The sequence below is a fragment of the Tigriopus californicus genome, chromosome 9, assembly GCF_007210705.1.
Source record: "Tigriopus californicus strain San Diego chromosome 9, Tcal_SD_v2.1, whole genome shotgun sequence".
In the NCBI taxonomy this organism is placed as follows: Eukaryota; Metazoa; Arthropoda; class Copepoda; order Harpacticoida; family Harpacticidae; genus Tigriopus; species Tigriopus californicus.
This window is the reverse complement of record NC_081448.1, coordinates 903,843-929,832: the sequence shown is the minus strand read 5'-3', so window position 1 is coordinate 929,832 and position 25,990 is coordinate 903,843. Positions and strand designations below refer to the sequence as shown.

The following is a 25,990-nucleotide window of genomic DNA, read 5'->3' as shown; positions in this document are numbered from 1 at the left end:
TTGGAAAAAACAGCGCCCGAACAATTAAAAAATGAAAATATTTGATTCACAGGATATTAGTTAATTGCCTATTGCTTTGTCAATCCTGCTACTAGCATCAACCGCCTACAATAAGCCCTACGAATCATGCAGGGCAGCAGTAAATTGAGAAGCAGTGAAGGAGCCGAGAAGAGAGAGGCGGACTTCATTGTTTTAACTAGGCCTGGATTCTCGAGGGCTTTGGAAGGTGCTACTCTAAACGCCACGTTAGCCCTCCTACGGTCACTGCAATTGACCTAAATCCTGGGTTGGGACAAAAGGCTCAATGAATGCTTTTGAAAACGTGCAATATCAGATACCTTTCGTACCTTCTCTGAGTACTCGTACATCCCAACCTTTCCTAACCATCTCCCAATACGAGAGCTCTCTCACATCTTCAATGTTCCAGTCGAAACATCTTTGGACCTGCCTCGAGCTTTGCAAACCTGCTGAACTAATTGGAGCCGCAGCATGGAGAGGCATATTCAAGATGCGTTGAACAATCGACTTGTAAGAGTTAGCATCGTAATACTATCTCTGACTTAAACGTGCTATATCCAACCAATGTTTGAAAAGCCTTTACCAACTTTCCAACTGATATACTCGTGCTCATTTTCATATCTTGGAGGACTACACCTAAATCCTTCATGGAGAGAACCCTGCTCATGTCCTACCACTTCATCATCTACTGTGGGACGTGCTCTAATTGGGTGGACCCAAAGGTCATTGAGCGGAATTTCATTCCATTCAAGGCCATGTACTCGCCAGCAACCCAGGAGTAATTTTTGCTAGGAACTTCTGCCAAGACAACCGGAATCCTGCCATTCCCCTACCAACTACCAATTTTGTATCATCAGCATAAGAAGAGATACTGACATATACTACTACCGAAGTTCTGAAGCGGAGGCAAAGGAGTAATGAACAGGAGAGGACCCAAAAATGGACCCTAGGGACGTGCCTCGAACTTGAATCGTCATGTCCCACCTAAGGGAAATCCCTCACCTTAACTAATTCGTTTCCCTACCATAAATGAAACTTTATAGCAATTGAGAACCTTGCCTTCGATCCGCATCTCATGGAGCCTGTTAACTAAAAGGCCGTGATCTACTTTGTCAAAGGCCTTGGCAAAGTCCAGATAAACTACATCGACTGATTCATGGGCTCTCCAGCCCTCATATACCTGCACTAATGCTCAATCAGTTGGGTACCCCGTGCTAAAATAGTGCTCGGAACCCCATGCTGGCTAGGAGGAGGACTTCATGAAATATCAAGAAATTCAACAAGTTGAAACTTCATGATCTTTCTCAAACACCCTTCGCAATATTCGAAGTGAGAGAAATTGGCCTGTAGTTACTGGGGAGTGACTTAATCTCCCCCTTGAAAATTGGAACAACATGAAGCTACCTCAGAGAAGAGGGGAACTTGCGCTGGTCCAAGATGCAACGCATCAAGTACGACAAAACAGGAGCAAGAACCTGTGAGCATCTCATCAGAAACTGAGATGTCACTCCATCAGGGCCAGGGAGCTCGAGAGTCTCAAGTCCCTGATGGCCTCTAAAGCGTCCTGATCTGTTACTACAAGATCATCTAAATGCCAGCTTGACAAGCCTTGCCCAGTCCCAACAAACTCATCAATAGAGCAATGGGCTGTTGCTCCCTAACTCAGTGGAGTTGAAAACACACTAGAGAAGTGATCTCCAAGTATGTTGGCCATAGTCCTCTAATTGTCATGGCTTCCTTCCCCATCGAACTCAAAAGGCCCTACAGGGTGTTTGATCTTTCTCTTAGAGTTTGCATAATGGGAAAAAATAAGTTTTAATCAAGACATACTTCGTCATTGTGAATGGGAGGTTTGTCTGAATTGGGTCAAAACATATTGATAACTTGGTTTGTTTGAAGGAGAAACGCTGGTTCTTGGGTTTTTGGGTTCATCGTTTCACCGTCGCATTTGCCTATGTCACTAGGATCAAGATGACGCATCTTTTCTTTCATTCTTTGAGTAAAATGTGTTCAAGTGAAAGAAACCGCCAACGCAACACCAGTGTTTTAATCATGCAACCTCGTTTCCTGTAGAAGTGGGATGAAGACGGGTTGAGATGCATTATCTGTACGGTTCAGTGAACTTGGCCTACTTGGAAAAGAGAGTCATTATGAACCGATCTGTTTAAAATCAGTTTCATGATATTGCTTTCTGCTGTAAACAAACTTAAATCATAGTGCCATTTTCAAGGAGACAAATCATTACATTAAGGACTCTGAGGGGATCTTATAATAGGAAACATAAATAATCATGAAGGTGATTACTTGCCCTCAAAAACCTAAACTTTTTACCATATAAATTGGTGCCAGATATGATTCCAATGGCCATTGTTAACTCGTTTCGAATTTCATACAATGAAGGACATATGAATATAAGATATATAGACATAATAAATAAACGTTCTCCAAACATTTCCTATCATAAGGTACATTTTTGGCACATTTTTTGTCCTCCCAGAGTTGTGAATGTGAAACTATCACAATATTTCTCGTTTCTCTTACCAGAATTTTATAGGTATAAAAGTAGATAAGAGCACTAGCGTCAACAAAACAAATTTGAAAGCCTTATATTAAACCATAAAAAAGATTAAGATCAGTTTTTAAATTTGTTTTGCAGTTCTGACCAGGATTTCTAGGACTGAGGATTTTCATCCAAATTTCACTCGTTGCCAATAGCTTTAGTCTCAGATCTAATTCCAACCATTCTGTCACTTTTTTGGAGAACAAATATTCCGCTCAAATTTTTTCGAAGCTCGTTTTTTTGCACGAAATATCAGTGTCTTAGTTTGCAATCGCAAGCAATTTCACAAAAGCCCATTAACCAACTTATTTGCCACAATTATGGCGAACACCAGCCCTTCGGGTTGTCCAAACAAAACGTGCCATCATGGAGCTTGAAAGCTATTTATCTTTCTTGATTCATTTCACCCTCATTTGTACGTTTCCATCCCTGCTTTGTCATCAGTGCAAATACAATATCTTCAGTTTCTTGGTTAGTGTTATAAACTCTGACTTGGAGTTTTTTTTCAAATTCAAAAGCAAATGTCTGCTATTGATTGGGCCCGTTGGCAGATGATGAGCTATATGGCAAGTGAGCTGAACTTACCTACTGTAGCTGGACTGCTGGGTTTTGGTTAGAAAAGAATAAAGAACTGATCAAAATGCCCCGATATTAAAAAACTACACTTTAGGGGACACGCCTTTTGAAAACTGGCTTGACAGATTATGAAAATTGGCGATTCGATAAAAGTCAAAGATGTGACTTCCATCAGTGAAAACTCACTAATCACGTACAAGAGAGGCGCACTCAGAATTTTGACAACCAGAAACCTTGCAAATGCCAAATATCACGTTAGTGACACTGTCCTAAAAGCAAGTGGTTACAGCAAAATGATTTTTTAATCCAAACTAATTCTATAATTGTCTTCTCATTTTATGATGGGTTGGTGGCATATCACATGAAATCTACAAACAAGTGATGTCTAGATATTTAAGGGAAGTTGGAATATGAATTTTTCAGCCTTCAGTTAGCTTACATACATTGTTCATAGTTTGGTTTGGAGCCATTACTTTCATTACAAGACCTGGCCTTCTCTGAATACTAAAATCAGTTGCCATGTCTTGACCCATATATGCTTATCTCCCTCCTAAACAACTAAAAATATTCTAGTAGAAGCCAGCGGGGACCTTTAAGCTGAGCCCAAACTCAACCTTTTGAGAAAGATGGTCATGAAACCTCCCTTTTGGTCCTCCTTGGGCGGTCACTTGCCACTACTAATTCCTTACACGGTGTTACTTATAATACTGATAAAAGTTTTTTTCGGAAATGCCAAGACTTCTAATAATGATTTCGTCTGCCATTGAACAAAAGTAACAATTTTTCTAAAAAATCATCTTGGATTCTAGCTCAGATTAGAATATTAATCCACTTAAAACCTACAAAGAGATAACATTGTAAAGAACGTAATCAATAGATGTTGAAAGTAACCTTGGTTGCGTTTCCAACTAGAATTTTATTCAAATCCATGGAGCAAGCGATAAGATATCTCGTTTTCAAAAATTGCATTTTCATCAAATCTGACTTCAAATTGCTCCGGTTGTATTTATATAATAAATAAAATAATAATATATAAAATATATATCTATATATATCAATCGTAACTTTAATCAAGCTTAATCTTGAATTTTGACAAAATTCTACTAACGTTGAATAAAAACATCGCTAGTACGTAGAAATTAATCATTGCAAAAAGTGAAAATTTGAAAAATAAAACTGTCACAAGTATCGTTCAAATATTTGAATATATCAGGAACATGATGGGATAGTGTAGCTTTTGGCACTTAAGTAAATTGAAAGGCAGTTTTGCATGTTTTGTAATTTTTAAGCGATATTTTTTGCTACTTTTTGCTTTAAAAAACCCTAAGCAAAATACAGAAATATTATTTCTTGCCGTGTCATTCAAAAAGAATCATATTCCTTGGGAATAACTGGAAACATAATTAGGCCACTTTTCGATCTTTTAAGGAGTAAAACGCAATCTTTAAGTGGTAATAAGTAAGCATGTGCTTAATATAAGTTTGTGAAATTTCAGGTCAATACATAAATAAGAGCACGTTTAATACTGATTGACTACGTTTTTGACAATGATGCATTTTAATGGGCTTTGAGTGATTTAACACACTTATCTGAGCTACTTTTAAACATGTGTATTTCACAAGAGTTGTTACTTTTGCTTCTTTGACAAAGAAAAGCATATCTACATGTCTTGGCATTTCAGCAAATACTTAAGTAGAGAATATAACCACCGTGCCTACAAAGGAACTTTGTCTCATCAATGGAGATGTTTTTGATCATGCCCTTGGCTTTGACTATTGATGAGGAGAGTTGGGTTGAGAATGTGAAACCAACTTAATTAGAATCACTGATTGTATTCAAACTGTTGTGGATATGGAAGAAGGTGGGAGATAGATGACCTTTGTGGAAAACCACAGACTTCATCTTGATGGTATTGACTTGAAGGCCGTTCTTTTGGTAACAAGACTGGAGTGTATTGATGGGTTTAGCTTTCATGGCTAAATCAGCTAAGAAAACCAATTAAAATGTATGATACTTATATATTGAAAAGGATTGGCAATAGGGAATCCCCTTGGAGTGAAGTAGCAGGCGAATAGGTCCTTATCACTTCACCACACCAAATGGAGCATCGAAATCGTACATAAATGTTGGCTGGTACAGGGAGGGCTACCCCTGGACGGCACTCTCCCTTTTCTGCATAACACAGGAAGGCCCACTTCTTCTCAACTCTGGGTGCTTGAAGTTCTTAACTAGCATACATCTAAATGGCTTGAAACGTTCTATGCTACAACTTAACAATGAGTAAAATTTAAAATGACTATCTGATATGGCAGTTCAATGCCTAATAAAGTAATTATTCCAGCTATTTGATACAAAAATGAACAATTTTGTGGAGGAAAGCATATTATCAACACTTACTGGCAGGATTACACTTAGCTGTCTTTCGATTTTTTCTTTGACAATCATGTACAATAATGAAAACTGTGTTAGTACTAAACAATATAGATTTACTATTTGTACATGATGATTTAGAGCTGAAACAGGCTTTAACTTCAAAATGAATTGTGAGAACATTCATTCATAACCTTAGAACATGGTTGTCAACCCTGTAATCAACTACAATTATATTATTGCAACCTTTTATCATAGCATTACAAATATGAATATATTAGATGATGATGATAATGAAGTTCACAGTTAGCAAACACAAAAGGTGTCTTTTTTCTTTTCTAAGTTATGACGAATGTCCTTATTGAAGGTTTCTATTTCCAGTAAAAAGTCGTTGTTTGGGCAAAAAGATAGGCAATAGCAATTTGATACTCACATGGGTTTATTATGTTAAGCACAATTTCAAAGGAATAACTTAATTCGCACTTTGACGTCCTTGAAGATTATTTTTAGGAGTTTTGATCATGATGCCACAAAATAATAATGATCAAAGACAATGTGCCCAGCCAAACCCCACTGTGCATGCATTGCATTTTGACATTCATTTCATTTTAACTGTTTAGCTAAGCAAATAGCATTGTGGTACCGAGACAATTTGATGGTGCGTACACTGACTTTTACCATACATGGTCATTTTGTTGGGTTTTGTAACATACCTCACTCAAAATCACTCGATTGTTGAACATTCAATGACCGTAAAGTGCGAGTTGACTGTAATGTTCGTCTTAGTTCTCCCTCTGTAAAATGCCAAAAATCAGGGTACCGGCCCACATTTATTCTTGAATTTCCTTCACTTGAGATGCCCTATACGTCGAATATTCAGGCAGGAGAAATGTCAATTTCATAATATTGCAACAATTTGAAAGCCATGTTTTATGCCATTTTGAGCCTTGAAAGAGTCCCAACATGATTAGCGATGGGTATGGACTCAACGGTTGCTCGAGTTGAACTCGGTTGAGTTTATGCATACCCGTTGATTTTACTCGCACGTGTGCTGATCCGTCAGAGGCCTAACCTTCATCTTGTCCCGTCAATCGTAGAAGAGGTTTCTATTTAAAAGGTTGCAAAACAAATTCAAACAAAAACTCAAGGAATTGATTGAAGAAATCTTGTGCGGTTCTTTGAAACCATCAAATTAGACTTGCACCAGGTTCAGCATAATGGGCCATTCAAAACTAGTTATATTTCCAACTCGTGAACATAAGAAGAAGCTCTTGTTTGAGTATAGTATATAATTGGTTATCTCAGGATTTTTGTTCTTCCAAAACCCCTTTCGAATTTGTGATGATAAGAATGTTCAAGAACTATAAACTGAACGTGTGTTCATAAATGAGATCTTACATTTCAACATATATAGAATTGAAAGCAATCAGTTCGGTAAATCATGATGGTGTAGAACGGGGTGGTTGTATTTGTTTTTGTTTGAGATCGGTGAGCCCCTCCTTAAGAGTTGTTGTCTACCAGAGGATGAGCAAACTGTGGAGTAGGCCTGTGGGTCAGGGTCCCCGAGGAACTGATCACGGCCTGACTATGAACTGGGGCATGAATTTGACCATGGAGGGTCCCTCCGAACTCCTGGTCGTGGCTGGCCATGTAAGAAGCCGTGTTTTGGTGCGGCTGATTCTGGTTGAAATTCAAGCAAACAAACTGGTTCCCATTGATGGTAGTGACTTGTAATGGGACCTCTTGTGGGCCGTTCGAACCAGATTGCTGATGAGCGAGACGCCCAAGGAAGCTATTTTCTGGCACGACTGTATTGTTGCCGGGATTGGGTGAGTGAAAACCTTGTGGCGCATTGCCGTTCATTAACTGTAAGGTGCTCATATCAAGACCTTGTTGGCGTAACCTCTCCAGGAGTGGAACGCTGTTGTCACCATTGCTACGGATTCGTCCCAAGGTGTGAGCCCCTTGAGCTACTTGGGTTACTTCTTGAGGCCGCACTGAGGCCCACATGCTCCGACGAACCGGATTTAACGTATTGGTCCCGGGTAAGTGCGTTGGGGCTATTCTGACACTTTGGGAATGGAGTACTCCACTGATTGTGTGTAAGAGATTCCGTTCATGTACACTGTTTGGCCGAATAAGTGGACGAGACTCGCGGCTGGAGGACTGCCGACTCATATCACTTTGGTTGTTGAAGTTCTGGTTGTTATAGTTGTCCTCGCTCATATCTGACAATGTAGACATCATATACGTCTCACTATGGGTCAAGGGCTCGTAGATAGTGTGTTCATCGGTTGGATCAATCTCCATGTAAATGTGGTTGTAAGGACTGAGCGCCCGGGCAAAATTTCCCCGTTTCGGGTAGCCATTCTCACCCTGAAGGTTGGAATTGCTTCGGCGTGAATTCAGGGGATTGCTCCCGTCGACCTCGCTTAAGTTGGTCTCTTGAGTCTCACTGCTCTCCTTGGAATGAGTATTCCGTCGCTTACCGGCCACCATGGTGTCCTGGTTCTTCTGGAGGGAAATCATGTGCTCAAAAAACTGTTGCGCTTCGATGACCTCCACTGGCTCGTTTGGATTTCGTTGGGGATTGTTGACACCATTGAGCTTGGGAGTGACTGCATAGAAATTGCCCTTGTTGCCCTTGTCCTTGTCAGCTAAATCTTTACTTTTGTGAAAACACGGAAGGCCAGACTTCTCCAGAGCAGTTCGACATTGCCTACTCATTTTGAGTCTTCTCCAAGTTATCACCAAAAAGAACACGATCACCGAAATGGAGATCAAGGCAGCCACCAATGCCACAATGGTGCTTATATGAATTGCCATCATTGTTTTAGTCCGCAAAGGCACTAAAGGGGCGCCTTCCCGCATTAGCAAAGCGAAATTGGTCAAATGTTTGCATTGGCACAACGTGTGGGTCCGATTCGAATTTCTCACTTCACAGCCCTCATTCGACCAGGAGTTGGCCAAATAGTCCCAATAAACACACATGGGTTGGGACACGTTAATAGTTCGGAGATGTTTGAGGTTGATAAGCACGGGCTCTGGAAGCTCAATGTGACGTCCTTTGCCTAGAGAGGCTGAAATGATTTTGGAGTTCACGAACAGGGTTTTATTTCTTGGGATTAGAAGCTGGTCCAATTGATTGAAGGTTGAAAATATCACTCTCACTGCGCCATTGTCGCCATTCTGTAACAAAGCTGAGCTTGCTAACTCGATCGAGTCCCCATGATCATTCCACGATTCAATGCTTTCCACGGATGGAAATCTTTGTCGCATGGTGTTCCTCGATTGCATCACACGGATGGACAACACTGAAATTACATTCATGGATTTAACATCAACTGAGATTGTTGCTAATTGTTCTTCCAACACTTACGTATGTTGTCTGTGGGCTTGATGATGATTTTTTCACTCGTAACGGAGTCTGCCAATAAAAACGCATTCTCTTCTAGGCCAACCATCAGAGCTGTGGCGATACTTCCGATGGATTCTCTACTCAAATCCGACCAACTCCGATGGTTCATTCGGTCGATCAAATTACTTCCCGAACGAACCACGTTTTGAACAAGATCAGTCACCATCGCCTCTCTAGTATTTAAGCTCGGAGTTTGCTAAAAACAAGAGAAAATGCATGTTAGGGTTGCCGAAACGATTCAACCGAATCTTGGATTGGCTTTAACCAACCTGAATTTCGTAGTGCATTCGCTCTGCCATGTGTTTCAACATCTGAGCAAATAGCGCCAAATCTCCCGCGAATAAGGGTTGAAGGCCAGAATAATAAGCCAACGAATGCGACACATTGGCCATAGCCACGCCCTCTCGCAGTCGGGCATCAAGGTCACTTAGCCATAACGATCGGCACTCGTTGAAAGAGGGTGCCTGGGACGCCCAATTCGATTCAATGTCACAATGCCATTTTGCAAAACCAATGCTTCCTGTGGGACATTGGAGCACTGCGGTGTCACCCTGCAATTCATCGAACGTATCACTTAGACGTGGAACACGGAATGGGCCTTTCTGTGCAAAATGTACTCACGGCCTTTGTCCAGTTCCAGAAGAGGCCTCGAGCCGAGGCTGGTGGGCAGAATTGGGTGAAATTTGCCAAAACCTGCATGAGTTCTGTGGTAGAAGGTTCGCTACTTTGACCAGCATCTTGGGTTGAGGCTTTGACCGTGGTCGCTTCAGAGTGAAGAACGCCAGGATTCCGCGAAGTTGTCGTGGTCAGGGGAAAAGATATAGGAAGATGCGGGTTGGACTTCCGCTCGATTGCATCGAAGTTGAAAGGCTTGGGAACCCTGACTTCTATGACCTTGGGTCGAATTCCGTCTTCTGATAAACTTTGATAGTTATTGGAAGAGGATTTTCCCAGGATTTGCTCCGACGACACGGCAAAGCCTCGAAAACTCGGGTTATCAGTTACCGAAGGCTCCGTGCCCAACTCTACGTCCTCGAGGTTATCAGGATGGCCATTGGAACTTAAATTGGCGGTGCCCAAGTGTTTATGAATATTGGACCAAGCATTGGAACCTCTTTCCATTGGAATCCAAGGAGGTGGCGGGCGTTGTGTGGAGGACGAAACGGGATCTGAAGAGGAAGAAGAAAGCTAGTTATTTCAAAGGCCAATGGAGAAAGTTTACTCTTCATTCTGGGATACTGGCAGAATTGAAACCCAAAATGCATTTACACTTTGGCAAACTATCCCTGAAAATGTTCAAACAAAGTTTTGGCATGAAAAGTTCTTCGAGCCAAATACGACAAGTTTTCTTTCCATATTTGTTGGGGACAAGAAAAGCAAAAAAACAGGTAGGTGCATTTCGATGCCACCTTCAAGTGCATCCAAAGCACGTATTTGGTCGGGTGTTTTTTTCACGTTGAATATATTCTCCTCCTTCGTCCAGCCTTTGTGGAGAAAATTCAATTCTCAAGTTAAGTAAATTCAAAAAGATCCCGCTCCCAATCTCTGTCAAGTTATTGATGAGGGTGGGGCTTGTTATTGTTCTCTAGGGACTCCACACAGCCCTAATACTATTTACTGTCACTTCAGACTTCTTGATAAGAGTCCATTTTTCCTCGACATCCATTGGCGCTCACGAACCCAAGATTGTTCAAGATTGTTCAAGACGTAACCCAGCATTCTTCCCTTGAATCTAGACTAAATATGTTATCTAATTAGTTAGTACCAGGTACGTTCTACACGGTTTGTCTTGCCATCTCCTCAAGAAGAATAGTATTGAGCCAAAGACGACAGTACCTCATAAAGTAACACAAAGAACTGATAGGGAAGTTAGTCAAGCTGTCAATAACTTAGAACGAAGCTATAACAAGTTGTTTGAAGAACCTCAATCTCTAGGGAGGAGGGGAGGAAAACCAAGCAAGGGAATGAGGGACAGACTCGATTCGGTCTCTCTATTGTGGGTAAATATCCGCCGCTTCCAAGATAAGAAAGAGAGTGACAGTCCCGACCCGAGTTGCTTCCCCTTCTTCCTTTCGTCAAGCTATGCTTACTCTTTCGACAGGCGTAGTGGACCTCCACGTATTTGAACGTCCCCGGACATGGATCTCCAAAGATGGTGCTATCCACTGGAACATCACAGAAGGCCTCGTTGCTGCACCTGGAAACATATTTTAGAGCTTTGTCAAGATCGAGCTTTGAGCATAATGGATTCGATATTGGAAAGAAAATGATGCATGAGAGCTTCGCTTGAAATTCGCTTGGAATTGAGTGCGTGAGAACGACATATTTCGTTGGAAGCTAACCTCAAACCCAGTCAACTTTCCATTTTGTGGAGGATGATAAAGGAGAGAGGGAAGAACCCTTTGTTAGAAGTCCCTGATCTCGGGATGGATCTTAGCTCAAACCCTTTCCTACTGTGCGAACTCAGTAAGGAAGCAGCCTGGGCACTGAGTGAAAAGCAATTCCCTACAGATTATGATTTGCTGCAGAGATAAACGGAAATGAAAGTCGCTTCTTCATCTTTTTGAACTCGATTCAGTGGGTACAAATTAAGATCCCTTGAGTCATTTCCTGGATATGTGAACCCAATGCGACTTAGGAACACAAGGTACCTGTTCATATTCATTTGATCTTCCCTTGATTTGGCAGAACTCTTGGGAGAAACCAGAGCATTAGCTCTATATTAGAGTACAGAAGACCAACTCGATCCGTGTGCATCAAGGTAAGGGAATGTTGAGCGGAGCAACCGAGGTCGTGGTCCTTTTTAAAGTTTGTGATCAAGTTCAAAAAGAGATAAGGCCGGTCTTTTAGTTTTAGACCAACCGGGATACTGGGGAATTTGAGTTGAGAGGAAGTCGGTTGGTTGCTTGGTTGGTTGGAGGGAGATGCACAGACACATTCTCAACACTGAGCGGACAGTGAGCAGTTCACCTCTGAAGGGAATGAACTTCGAAAAGAGAAGACGAAGTTCCCCAAAGGGGCCCATCTTTTAAGGTCACGTCAGAGCAAAGTCTCGATAAAGCCCCTCTTTTTTTGAAAGGGGCTTGAACCTTGTCAGAGAGGCTTGAATCTTGAAGTACTCGCGAATTTGTAAATTCCTGGACTCACCGTGCTTCTATGACACGAAGAGTCCTGGGCGACATACAATTGACGCTCCAATCCGTCTCTCCATGGTCGTTGCAAATGGCAATGGAAAACCGACCATAATTGGCCCGAATGATGTCTAGGTAGTGGCTGTCGGTGCAATTGATCTGTAATCGAGATCCCTCGCAACCATAAGCGGTTAAGTAGCCGCTTTTTCTCTTGGATCGCTTGATGAAACTTTCCTTGGGAGTGAGGAGGGTATCCGAGGCCTCACCGCCATCTGGAACAAAGAGAAGGGAAATTGAACTGAAAATTCCCAGCCTCGCATAGTAAAAGCTTATTCGAAAATGGGGACCAAAGACGGGGTAGAAAGAAAGAAGTTTTGAGATTGTTTTCCCTAGCCCCGATTTTCTTTGGAGCTTTATCCGATTAAATGTAAACATGGCTAGTGATGGTTGACGTTCTGGTCTTGAGATATGAGCGTTCCATTCGATCGAGGGAGTTCTAGAAAATGGATCATTGGACCCAAATGTCCTCAAAACACCGGGGATGGTATAAAATATTGCCTTTGGCAAAGAGCACTTTTCAATGGGTGCGTGTGGGTAAGTCCATTCAGCGAGGAGAATTTGTTGTCCCATGACTCTGGTGTTGATGGTGGTGGGGAGCGAAAAAGACGAGAAAAGAAGGAAATGGAACAACGAAGCTATTCCAGGAATTCCTCTTTTACTGCAATGCCCTCTTGCTATCAAGCTTCCCCTCTCCAATATCCATGTTTGGTGGAGAAATTTAGAACGCACATCCACACACACACACATACACACAATCTCGATCCTCGCTGACGTATTAAAATAGCTCTCAAATATCCGCAAACTCCCACAATGGCGGCTGACAATGGCGATGTTTCCATGCTTCAAGCCCAACTCAAAGGTACTTCGTCCTGCTGCAGTGGCCATTTCTCCAACGAGGAATTTTACTACAAGCCATTTGTTCCTTCCGAGCCTTGAGGATTTTCTCTGTCTTGCTCCATTATTCATGTCAGCAGCTCATATCTTTTAACCTAATTCTCAGCCATTACGTCGGAGCTTAAGAAAAAATATAACTGAAACTCCCAACCACTCGAAAAAATGTGAGCGGAATAAGAAATTGAAGTTGGCTCTTCAAGACTGTCGAGCTCAGCAAATATTTGACAGTGGTTGTCCTAACAATCTTGGAACAAGGTACTTAAAACCCTTTTGAAAAACGTCGGAGACCTCGCCCGTTTCCAACTTACAAGGTGGTAGAGTTAAATTTCAAAAGTTTGAGAATAAATAAAATGGAATCCTCGCTGTTCCCAAAGTGGAACGCAAAGTGGACAGGTTAGAAATTGGGTCCACGGCCCACAAACCGATTTCAAGTCGACAAGAGTTTGCTCGGATGCTGCCGTGGCTAAGCGCCTGGGACGATTTATGTGAATGGTTTTAGATTGTTCATGTTTGTATATTTCTGATTTCTCCTTATCCATACATTCTAGCTGGCCGCCCCGACACTGATAAGAAATTGTTCTCGTCTCTAAAGAGATGCGGGTTCCTCATCCTGAGTTCGTGTGACGTTTGAAAGTTGAACGGATGTTTTTTGTACCCAGTTAAAGGGAGGCCCTGGCTCAGAGCTGAGACGACAAAAGCATTGAAAAAAAGAAGTGGTTCTGTTTTGTAGAAGAATGGACCAAGGGCACCCTATAAATGGAAAGCTCTTCTATTGTGAGAGGTAGAATCGTGGTGATGGGTAATTGTGAAGCAAAAAAGAATTCAAGCGAGGGTTTTGGAGGGAGAACGTGGGATTTTCCTCTTTTTGGAACGATTACTTTTCCCAGTTGTGCAGAACCATGGAAGCGTCGAATCAAGAGGCCTCTCAGCTGGTTTGAAGTGATGCTTAAGAGCCTTGGAAAGTTAAATGGTTGCAGGTATGGAGGGGCCAAACCAAGCCGAACAAGAATAGAGTGAAGGCATTGGGTTTCTTTCGAAACACCAAACGCCCTCAATAAAGATATCGAAGGATCTCGTCAGTTCAAAGCACTGTACTCGTAAATTTCAAATAGCTTTCCATTGCACGGGGCCAAAGTTTAATCATCTAAAGAGATTTCGTAAAAGACCCACCGATCAACCCCTTTCTCAACACCCATGGCGGCAATGCTGTCTTCCAAAGAGATGGAATGTCCCTTTTAAGTAATAGGGAACGGAAAAGGACTCAGTGAGCGAATGAGTCAGTGCTTCCCCAGTTTCAAGGGATTCATTCCCCGGTGCTCTTTGGATTCCATCGCCCTCCATGGCACAGAGCATCCTAAACCTTGGAAGGAACTCCCGAAGATTGTGAGACAAAAGTTGATCGTCCTTTTAAGGCGGCATTAGAGTGTCTAGGGAGAAAGTCTCCTCCATTTGTTTTATGGGAACGCTTGGCTGGATCTTGGTACATTCTTACACACACGCACCCAACCCCCGAAAAAGACTTGCCAAAGGAATGAGGGGTGGTCTCTGGGCATTAACTCTGATGATGGGGGATGGAAATGGGGCATTTCCATTGGTTCCACCTCACAAAATGGGGGCTCTTGTCCCCACGATGGGGACCTAAGGACAAGAAAGGGAAAGAGAACAACCACGTGGAACAAGAAGTTCTAATGGGAACAGGAAATGTAAGGCAACTGGGATTCATGTCAGGGCTTGGTATTATGTAACAATTCAAGAGGACAAAGAAAATTGTAGCCGGCAATAAAGTGTAAGGGGAGGAGAATAAAATTCTTGAAATTTTTGTCTTGAAACTCGTTCTCAAGTCTAGGAAAAGGTATCAAGGAAATCTCTTTCTACGTAAATCTTCAAGTCAAACAGTCCAACTCAACTCTGATAAGCTACTTTTAGATACAACAACACCTACATAAAGATGGACAGGCGTCTGTCCAAGAAACGAACTTGAATCCTTTCGCTTCTTCTTCTTCTTCTTCCCTCCAAGGCACCACATCATTAAGTCTTCACAGGTCTTTGAATTAGCCAGTTTTGGCCCATTTTCTCGTCTGAAATGCACCATCGGTCGTTGGTTAGTTGCGACCTTGACTAATTAAGCGTATCGGACTAGTCACGATTTTCAAATGGGATTTTTAATGAGGCCTCCGATAGGAATCTGGTCGTTTTGATGTCATGCAATCAACCAACCAACTAACCAACCTTTCCATTGGTTCAGGTCAAATCGAACCAAGACGAGTTGTTCGATTCTCGTATCATGATGCCTGGTGGTCCCAAATTACATTGAGATCAGTCGATTCACCCGGAAGCAATCGAGCTTTTTCAGATGAAATTCTAATAGTATCCAACGATATTTGATCCCGAGAGTTGTTGATCTGCACAGTCAGTCTTTCCCTATTATCCCGCTGTGGATTATCCCATGTTGTCATCACTTTTTGCCCCACTTTGAATCCAATTTCATGTCCAACGCACTTCTTTTATATGCCCTTCCTCCTCCGCTTCTCCTCCTCCTTCTTCATCTTCGTCTTCTTATCCAACAACTACGATCTTATCCCATCCAATTCTACCTCTTTGTCGGAGAGGACTTCTTTTTCTCGGCGACCTTTTTGCGTTCAACAACATCTCATGCAAAGCGGACCCACTCCTCTGACTTCTCTTGCTTTGTCTTCATAGGGGCGGACGACAAACTCGCTTGCTTGAAAACTCGGCTTCAAGCTATATTCTGATCCACTTCTGAGCTTCGACCAGACGTTTATCATTCTTACAATACTCACCTTTTGAGCCCATTATTTAAAAAAAAAAACAATGCCTTGTCTTCGTTTGGAGAGTTTAAGCCTGATTGACGAACTTGTGTGTTTTTTATTTGAATGCGAAATAACATCGATCGCATAAGATTGAATACTTCTCAAGAACTGTTGTTCACTACGGAACCCCTTTCAGTCGTTCTTCCTGCTTGTCTCGCTGAGAAGTGGGGGAAAAGGCAGTTAAACACACTCTCATCCACAATGGTTAGCGGGCAGTAAGTGCAAAAAGTGGTGAAACTTTTGCCTCACATCAATGGCTATTATCATCAACAAATAATGGGCTTAAGGATGATCGTCGAGAAGGCGAGTGTTCGCAAACAAAGGCCACAATGGGTTTTAAACGCAACGAATGCCTTCCTTTTGGGATCACTGCCGTGAGGCGTCATTCGAATTGGCCAACAATTAAATGGCTGTGAAATTGATCGGAATCTGAGGTGAAACAAGTGCAAGTCAGGTAGGTCGAAGAAGGTCATAAAAAGGGGTTGATGGCTTGAAAATCGGGCGCATTTCTTATGAACTCGTGGAGAGAAAAACAAGTCCAAAGTCATCGAACTTTTCTGACTCTTGGCAGCATTTACCAGATGACCTTCAGGGTCGAAAACATCAAATACGTAAAAATGTGGAAGTCGGAAGCATGCACGCGCAAGGCACTGAGCACACCGGATCAAGTATATGAGGCATTTCCCTACAGTTAACCTAGCTCTTTTCGAACCACGAGGGGTCTTTTTTACCCACTCGACCTATAATGGCCCGGATTTCAAGGCTCATGTCGTCTCATGCCTTGAGACGAAATCAAGATTTGAACTCAACGCCTCGATTTGACCTCATTATCGTAATGGTGCTCTATTCCAAATTGGACGGAAAAATGGAGGCAAAATGAATTTGGGATTCTGTCATTGTTTTTACAGATGGTGACAGGATTGTGGGGAGCTCTTGGGTAGTAGACGGACGACGAGTTGTGGCGTGGCATTTTGACCGTAATTTGTAAGAGTGCTGAGATGATATCCGTGATTTAGCTGGAGGCCACAGCTGACGACCTGTCTTGACATGTTTTCGCCAAAAGTGCCGATCAAATTACCCCTCCAAATCCCGGGGAAACCTATCTCTCACGGCATTCCTTGGGATTTCACGCAGATCGTTTTCCCTTCTCCCTTACATTCTTCCTGATATCTGTTTAGCGTGTTTAGAATTAATACAATTCATTACTCCAGCCGCGTGAGTAAATGGGATCGAAAATGGTCAAAGCTCTCGTTAAGGGTCGGAAAAGTTTACGTAAGTACGGGGGTGAAGAAGAGGTATGATGGGCTTTGTCGATCGAGGTAGGACGTCCAATTTTTTGGCCAATAGATGTTATTGTCCATATTGGTCCGTTGTTGGCCCGTCAGCAATCACAGTATGGGGTCAACACAGGGGCCACAACATCAACAACCAACCAACCAACCAACCAACCAGCTATCCAACTAAACCACCACCGTCATCAGGGTTCGCATTCAGCCAAACGGGCAGTCAGTCACTGTGATTCTAGATGAGATTCAGGGTTGCCATAGCAAGTTTGACGAGGCTAGATCTGGCGTGATACTCATGCTCAAGCGACAGGGAGCATATTTTTAAAGACCAAGCGCTTAGAGCTGTCCATGTATGTGTGTCTATTGAGTCAACCCGCCGTGGGATCGAGACGAATGGAACCCATGTATTGGCATCCCTGGCCCTCATTTGGACAATGTTGCTTTTCCCTTCCCATTACACGCGGTCCTATAGTACAATACAACATCGAACACGATTTGGCGGGCCATATAGAATTCTTTGCACGATGTCCAATAATTTTTTGGTTCCACGTTGGGTTTGACCAACAAGCAAAACGCTCCACATCTTCGCCAAACACCCAAGACGAGAGCGAGTGACACTTGCTTGCTTGGTTGGTTGGTTGGTTGTCTGAACGGAGGAAGGAGTTTCGGCAATTTACGACGTGATTGAGATCGAAGAACAAAACATTCCTCAAGCTCACAAATCGAATCGATCACCACATACAACACCCTTACCGAGGAGCTATACCTGAATAGGAACCTCGTACAAGCTCCGATCTTCTTAGACCGAGTAACACTTACTATATCTATGAAGGTTATCAATTCGGGGGAATTTGACGCCCCTCAATTATGTGACTTACCGTCGGCGATGGCTCTTTCTGGCCAGACTGAATGAATTTGAGTCACGAGAACGAGAGTGGCAATGAATTCGGCGATATTCATTGCGTCAAAGCGATCAGTGAAGAGGAGTGAGTCGTCTTCTCCAATGAAGCCGAGAATGGCTTCTCATGGTTCACGATGGTCGGGATTGGTTTCGGGGCCGTCGTTGGCTTCACCAACCTGGAAAAAAAATCGAGACGGAATAAGTTTAAGCTTCATTCTTTGAGACAGGGGACAACTTAGAACATTGGTCGCATAGCATCAGATTAGCCGAGTGGAAAATAATGCCCGTTATTTCGATGCTATCAGTTTTCGAGAGCAAGCAAAAACACTCCTGCGCTCGGGTTCACCGAAGTTTAGTGTTTCTAAAATGGTAGAACAAAGGATCATCTTCTCCGTACTATCTAAGGTACCACATGGAAAGAGTCCGTCTTCCACCGTGTGTGAGTGGAAGATGAGCATTTCGAAGTTTCATTGCACTCTATGGATTGGTAATTTTTTGTGTTTGACAAGTACTCGCCGGATTAAAAGTCCACCACACTTCTTATTATATCCAAGAAGTAGGCGAAAGCATAGTTGTTTTAGGCCGTCATACCCCAACAGGTAAAACCCCCTTGAGAGTTAAGGGAGTTCACCCTCAACATATAGTCCTTGAACAACTCCACTAGTGAGTACCAACCAAGATATTAGCAGATTGTTCCAGGAGACAATCCTTGGCTCTGCGATGTCGAGCATATCTTGAATGCCACTAATAGCTGGGTGTGGAGACTCTCGAGAATGCTTTGATAGATGGGAATCATCTCCAAATTGGATGCCTGTCTTCTAATCTGGCATCTCATCCGGAAATTCCAACTTGAACTTTCTTTCATCAGGATGTCTCAACCGCCTACACTCACTCACTCACTTTTTCACAAACTCAATGAAATGACAATGAATGACAGACCAATGACAGAGAAAGAGGCTGAATCCAAGATAGATGTAGCGAGAACACGAATAAGATGCTCGGAGGTGGCAAGGTTCTAATTTCATTTCCCGCTTTGTGTGGCTACCGAACGAAGTAGCTTGGAGTAAATTTGTCAATTAGGCTGATGCTATCGACACGTTTCCCGCATTAAAACCTACTTAACTTATGCAAAAATGAGGCCAGGTCTCGTCTCACCCTCCCCTGTTTTTCTTTCTCACGTCCAACCTGACTCCTTGTTTTGTTCTGTCTTTGAACAAAACCCCATCAACCATCTTGGTTATCAGTTCATTAGGAGCGAGAGGTACAGGGATGTACACGAAAAGGAACTTGTTGCGCCTTCAACACGAGGATTTTGCTACAAAGCATGACAAGCTGAAAGAAGCCTGCTCTTCTTTTGAATGGCTCCGATGTCTTTTCTGGACTCGCTTTTCTGATAGAAAAAACAGACGCCCTCCTCTTGGTCAAAGGAAAGGTCCCGCTCGATGTATGCGTGCTTCAGCTTGACTGACCAAGTTCCAAGTAACTTTGAGGACAAAAACGCCGGAACGAATGGCCAAGAATCCTGAAACCATTGACAGCCCCCCTGAAAAAGGTGCTACCCTGGAAAATCAAGTAAAACTTTGGCCACTCGGCTGTCCAATAAATGGAAGCTGAAATCGCTTTTCTCAGTCCTGCCATTAAAATCCGGTGGCAGAAGATCCAGCGGTTTTTTTCCCTTCTCCTTCGAGCAAGAATGCCAAATCTAAATTCTTATCCAAGCTTGACTACCATTGACCCAGAATCTCGTTTTCCAATATACACGAGCTTGACATTCTATGACTCTGACCTTTTTTCTCTAAGAGGTTCAGGCTAAATGCACTTTTTGTCCGAGAACAAATCCAAGCGTTCAAAGCTTTTGGTCAGTGCATCTGGGCGTAGTAGTAGTACTAGTAGTCGAAGTCGAAGTCGTCGTCGTCGTCGTGGTATTGGTCTTAGTAAGTGGTTGGTGCTGTCAATTAGCCAGTTGTTGTTATTGCTCAGATCACATCAATCTCGTTGCAGAATGTTGGCTCTGGATCTCTTATCCGCCAAACTGAAGTTGAGCTCCTCCCAGGTTTGAGTAGTTCGTCATCTTTGTTATGCCTCCCATGTTATTGGGACTTAGCTTGGCTTGGCTTGGACAGTGTCTTGGGTTGTCATATTGTGATTCCGTTGTTTTTTGGTTTAGAGGGGACTGAGGTGTCATCGATGAAAGATAGTGGCTTTGATGATGTCCATAGTCCTGCGTGAATGAGAAGCTCCTCGAAGGAAGTCATGTAATGGGCCCTAAAGATAGGCGAACTGCCTTGACTTGACGGTGGGTCTTTGTTTATGAAGCTTAATTAGGCCGAGAACTGGATTCGGATAAGACGACGACGACGACGGCGGCAATGACGATGAGGAATCATTTCGAGGGTTGAGGCATTTCTCACTTATTCGCCAAGGAGTAATTAAGAGCCCTTCTCCATCGAGGAGTTAGTTGTCCAGATAAAAAGCTTTTAAAGAAGCTGGCCCTCTTCAGACGACAGAAATCAAGACGGTCTTGTCGGCTTTTTCCCTAAAAAAGATGCTCGGCCTAATCAGGTCTTAAAAACCTTTTCTTATCGCTCTCTTAGTAGACAACGTTCTAGTCTCACAACAGCCACAGTTCTCTTCTTCTTCTTCTTCTTCTTCATCCTCCTCCTTGTTCTCGTGTGCCCCGAATGTCGAGAATCCGACAGAGACTCATTGATATTCTGGATGAGTCGCATATTGGAACGACGATGAACCAGATGATGAAAAAAGAAGGAGCTCGTCTTTTTCCCCTCCCTTCCTTTGTCCTCGGTCTTCTTTCACGCTATTCTGTTTGGATTTATGCCTTCCAGAAGCCATTCTATAGATCTGATTGGGGCCCTCTCGGACAATGTATATGCCCACATAATTTGAGGCATGAAATAGAAATATCTTTACCCAACGAATAATGAGACAGGCCCTTGGATTGGAGCTCGAGAATTCGGACTGAATGGAATCGATCTATCTTGATATTTGCTCTTTTGAACCGGCAATTCATTCACTGACAAAGATACATTTCCTCGAGATGTTTGAAGTCAGTTGAAAAACGCAGAAAAGTAAAGATAGCATTTTCAATAGAACCACCCCATGTTCAATGACCCAAGAATGGCAATGGAGGCCAAGCTAAGGCTCAAACGACGAACCAGATTATTTGGGCGAGTTTCCGACTCAAAGCGACAACGAATGAGAAGAAAGAGAGAGAGAGAAAGAAAAGGTCCCACCGACAACAACCGAAAACCAGGGTAATGGCTCATTTCAATGGAATGCTTGGTTTTGTAGCATGGTTGTAAAACGGAAACCACAAAGACGGGATATTTACAATTGCTGTATGAGGTTAGGCTAGTCTGAGGCAGACAGGAAAGAAAGAAAGAGAGACGACACAACTCGGAGTACACACACACACACCAACTCGTCTCGGACCCAGTTGTGAGCAGTCCTCACCAGGACACCAATAGGGCAGAAATAAACCTGAGCGGCTCGATCCTCGCCTATTCATTACGAGGAATGGTTTCGATGGCATCATTAGCCCAAATAAATCATCAAAGTTTTCTATTTTCCCCCTCCAATTCAGACCCAAGACAGACACAGGAAAGGGTTCCTGTTCTCCATTCCCCATCAAGGAATTTGGTCTCCCACTAATCATTGAACAGTACAATACAGTGCTTGTAAGCTGAAATGTGAACGACATTTTCGAGCGAACCTTTATTGGTACAGCGCTACTTATTGTCGAGAGGGAAAGAAAAAAGAGAATTAGGTGTCATCAAAAAGGCGTGTCTCTCCCGTGCTTTTTGTACCTTTAACACCCGCAGTCGATTGGGAATCTTGCTGACACATCAATATTAGAGTACAATATATGTGTCCTTTATCTTGAAGGAAACCTGGTCGAAACCACATGAATAAAACTGGAGCTCGAGTAACGAGGATCCTGCGGATCCAACCCATGCCCAAGGTGAGATCAGTGACAACAACGAGGACCTCCGACAGCGAAACTTGAGTACTTTTCCTCCTCATGCTGAGTGAGAAGAGCTCCATCTAGGAGCATTTGCTCCAGAATTCCTCACCACATCGGCTATGAACATCAGGACGATAACGGCATTCATTCACCTTTTCCCCATTATTAATGACGCTCAGAGTGAATTTCATGCTCGCCAGATATAAAATAAGGTTACCTAAGATTAATTGTGGCAATCAGACTTATCTATGCATGGCGTATATATCCTGGGGCGAGACCAATGTGGATTAGCCCTAGCTTAGAAAATAGCACACATTCATGGATCAGGACCTGAAAGTGCCGTCTGTCTGTCTCCTTCTTTTCTCTCTCTCTCTCACTCTCTTTCTCTGTGGGTTCATCTTTCGCATACCTGTATTATTATGAACCATTTACATTCGGAAAAAGACAGATGGTAGACGATAGAGGTACAACGGTCCTCTATCTTTCTTTGTCTCTTGGAGGCTGGAAAGGGTGTCATTTGATCTCTGAGGAACAATTTTCGGAGATGGAAGTTCCTCAAGGTCGAAGCCAGACCCTTCCCCCCCCCAAACTCTCCTTCTTTCATTTCAGCCTACAACATTCAGACAAATATGAAAGAAGATTGTCCAAAAAACCTGCGTGCGGATCCGTCGATTCCATTGGAAGACGAAGAAGAAGAAGAAAGAACGTCCAAGTCTGAGCTATGACAAATTGACGCTCAGGTCAGAAGTTGTAAAACGGACTTGTAAAATGCACAGACATTCGATCGACTCCAGATGATCCGGTTCACAATGGCCGTCAGGTCCCATGGAGTGACCAACCCTGTCTTTAAGACATCTGTGGATAGCGACCGAAACCTTTTCGGAGATTGGAGCTTCGTTGATGGAGTTGGCCAAGAGATAAAAGTTGTTGTACGATGGCATGCAAAGGGCTTATTGTGTCATTTGATGGCAATTGATCTGAAATTCTCGAAGCTTTACGACTCCTCAGAGACAGATCCAACAACATCCTGAGGGCCAGGGGGAATAGATGGAAAAACGAGAGTCTGAGAGGTCATTTTACCACCATCAAAATGCGAGGCAACGATAAACCCAGCCATGACTTCTTGATTGCCGCTATTGGTATCTCAGTGATTTCCACGTCTCGGATGGATTTGCAAAGCCTGAATCCCAAGAACCACCTTGAACATCATGAATTCAAGCAGGAAACAGCGCTCACGATCAAGGAGTTGGGCCATCAATCATTGAAATGTTTAGATAAGCATCAAGAGCCATCATTTCTAGCCCAAACTTGAGCATCGTTTCTCCAGACTTGAACGTCGTCACCCAAGCATCATTATTATTATTACTATTATGTTCCTCCTCCTGCTGATGGTGATCACCACCATCAGGAGTCTCATAACCTGCCATGACTATGCAAGATCGTCTCTGTGTCTGCTTGGATAGAGGACGTTCTGGAGAAGAAGTCCGGACCCCCTGATTAGAGGAAAAAAATCCACAATCAACTCCTACTTTGAGGGAAAGATCTGGTGGTCAGCCAGTCAATTGCACTCACTCCCCAAGAGTTAGTTTAGAGAGAGAGAGAGAGAGGGGAAAAACGAGTATCCATCCACCGTGAGTACGGAGATGCACACTGGCTTTGTGCCCGATTCAAATCTTCAATGGGAACCGTCCGAGAACTTCATTCTCCAAGCTCTATCCATGCATAATGCACTTCACTTTTCGAGCCTCAATTAGTGGGCTCATCTGGGAAACGAAACGTGATGTTGCTTGTGGAAAGCACTAACCACACAAACATATTGTTCGAGATACAAAATGCTAGGGAATAGAAAATTATGGGGCTGCAATCAGCATAAACTTGACGTTGTCGAGGCAAGGAGGAGAAGGATGAGGAGGACGCTCGAGGGTGTTGGAGCGGCATGAGGATCGAGGAAGATGCGCTCCCAGCACTCACTCACTCCCTGACTCACTAGAGGTGAGGTAATCAAGCCAAGTTCCGAGATCTCCCGAAGATCCAGACCGAGAATTGATCACAATGATGATGATGATGATGCCAAACTGCTAGAGGCCATGTTTTATTGTCGATGGAGTCAAGAGGTGCGGAGTCATGATCGGAAGGCCAAGAAGCAGTAGCAATGACAGACTATACCAGTGGGTTCACGTATGAACGACGTATACTATCAAGTATATGCACAGCCTGGCTTGATCGTATTCAAAACCTGCTGCCCGGACTGAAGCCATTATGGAGCCCGGACTTTGACAAAAAACAAGCGGCAAGAAATCAGCGCCATTCTCTTTCCCTCTTGGGGGCAGTAATTAACTCGATCTCCTCGTTCACATGCAAACATCATGGTCGAAATCAAAGCTAACCCTCCAGATTTATTTACTTCTTCGACGAGGTTAAAACTAGTTCTCCACGAACTTTGATACCGCGTTTGAATGTAATTTATAGATTGATGGATGAATGAATGGAGATCCAAGGAGATGTTGTTCTTGACGGCTCGCATGAAGATATCATCTGGAAAGCTAGCTACAACTCTTAATGCATCCAAAATTACCCATAAAATAAATCAATTTTCCAAGACTGCAGTTTCCTTGCCTTTTGCCCAAGCACCCAAGTTTCTCCCGTTCTCTCTCTCTCTCTTAAATTTGGAAAAGTTTGCTTTTGCAAGCCTGCAATAAGGACTGTAGTCGTGATTTTGAGTCTGTCTGGCCAACCTTCTCCCCCTCCCTTTACGGAAGTGCAGAAGTTAGACGCTCCTCTTCTTTCTCTATCAAATCATCTTTCTCCACCCCTTGGTTGGACTCAACTACCCAGTACCTTCCTGCTTGGGAGGGATTGAGTCCCCTTTTAGCTAGCAGTGATTTCTCCATGTTCGTTTTTGTTTTTCTGCATCAGTTATTAAGATAAATATCCCTTCGTTCCAGACTCGCGATGACATCCGCACTCAAAAGGAACCAACGAATCGTTCCCTTTTTGGAACGGTTTTCTTTCCTTTGAAAGGGAGAGGTTCTCAATGTATGAGTTGGGCTGTGGGACTACGTGTGAGCCAATGAAATACGTAAGCAAGCGCTTTTGTGAAGGCGCCAAATGATGGTGACTGGGTGTTCCCGATTTGGTCCAAGGTTATAGTTTTCCTCATCCCCATTGGCACTTCTGTTGTGCCAATCGGTTGTTCTGATCCCTTATCATTGCTACTTTTGTCTTCACTCGCCTTTGTGTTCCTTTTTCTGCTTTTAGTCTCGGTAATAGAGTACTTCACTGAGGGGAGCACGAGAGGATACTTCTCCTTTGTGGGCGAATTAATCAGTTTTCATTGGGACCTCTGTCGCTGGTCCCAGGCATTTCTCTCAGTGTGAACCATTAGGTCTCCCTCACTTCCCTAGCAGGATTTTCTTGGTATATGTTTTCCCTCCTTAGGATTCCGTTCCGAGTAATGTCTTTTCAAGAAGTTATGCACAAAACCAGGTTAATTAAGACCAATGGTTTATGCATACGTTGAACGTATTCAGGGCATGCACCGACAGACATACCTTGCCACAGGAGTTTCATGGCGTGTTTTTGCACAATAGCACACACCTTGTCCGTAATTTAGTCCAAAGTTTTCCTTACTCTGAGCTTTGAGGGTCAAAGCAAATTTTCAGGGCTCTGTTCTTGGCTTGACTTAGGGTCTTTTTTTTCCTCTCTTGACCCAGAATGAAAAGACATGTCTTTTTAGGAGGCGTAACGAGCTTCTGGACACTTGGGGTTGGCATGGACTACCTATTCTAGTAGCAAGTCCAACGGGACGACCAAAGCTTCTTGGGGTGAAGACAATTTTACAAGGTGATAGGCGACTGACTTCGTACATAGTTGCTTGTCCCAGACTTTGCACATGATGTCATTTCAACTCTTCGTCGGCTTTACCACCAAAAAGTGATTACTACAGAGGCTTCAGTAAAAAAA

General features: G+C 43.1%; 1 protein-coding gene across 1 annotated transcript in view; it reads right to left on the bottom strand.

Moving 5' to 3' along the window:
* Positions 1 to 6,781: 6,781 nt before the first annotated feature.
* Positions 6,782 to 25,990, bottom strand: part of LOC131886509 (latrophilin Cirl-like) — a 22,628-nt gene continuing 3,419 nt past the window's right edge. The window contains exons 2-8 of the mRNA XM_059234872.1: positions 18,023 to 18,221; positions 12,090 to 12,345; positions 11,033 to 11,139; positions 9,564 to 10,111; positions 9,212 to 9,493; positions 8,904 to 9,138; positions 6,782 to 8,838 (exon numbers count right to left, since the gene is read on the bottom strand). Of these exons, the coding sequence (XP_059090855.1) occupies positions 7,025 to 8,838; positions 8,904 to 9,138; positions 9,212 to 9,493; positions 9,564 to 10,111; positions 11,033 to 11,139; positions 12,090 to 12,345; positions 18,023 to 18,104 (3,324 nt within the window). The 5' untranslated portion in view covers positions 18,105 to 18,221 and the 3' untranslated portion in view covers positions 6,782 to 7,024. The remainder of the gene's footprint in view (positions 8,839 to 8,903; positions 9,139 to 9,211; positions 9,494 to 9,563; positions 10,112 to 11,032; positions 11,140 to 12,089; positions 12,346 to 18,022; positions 18,222 to 25,990) is intronic.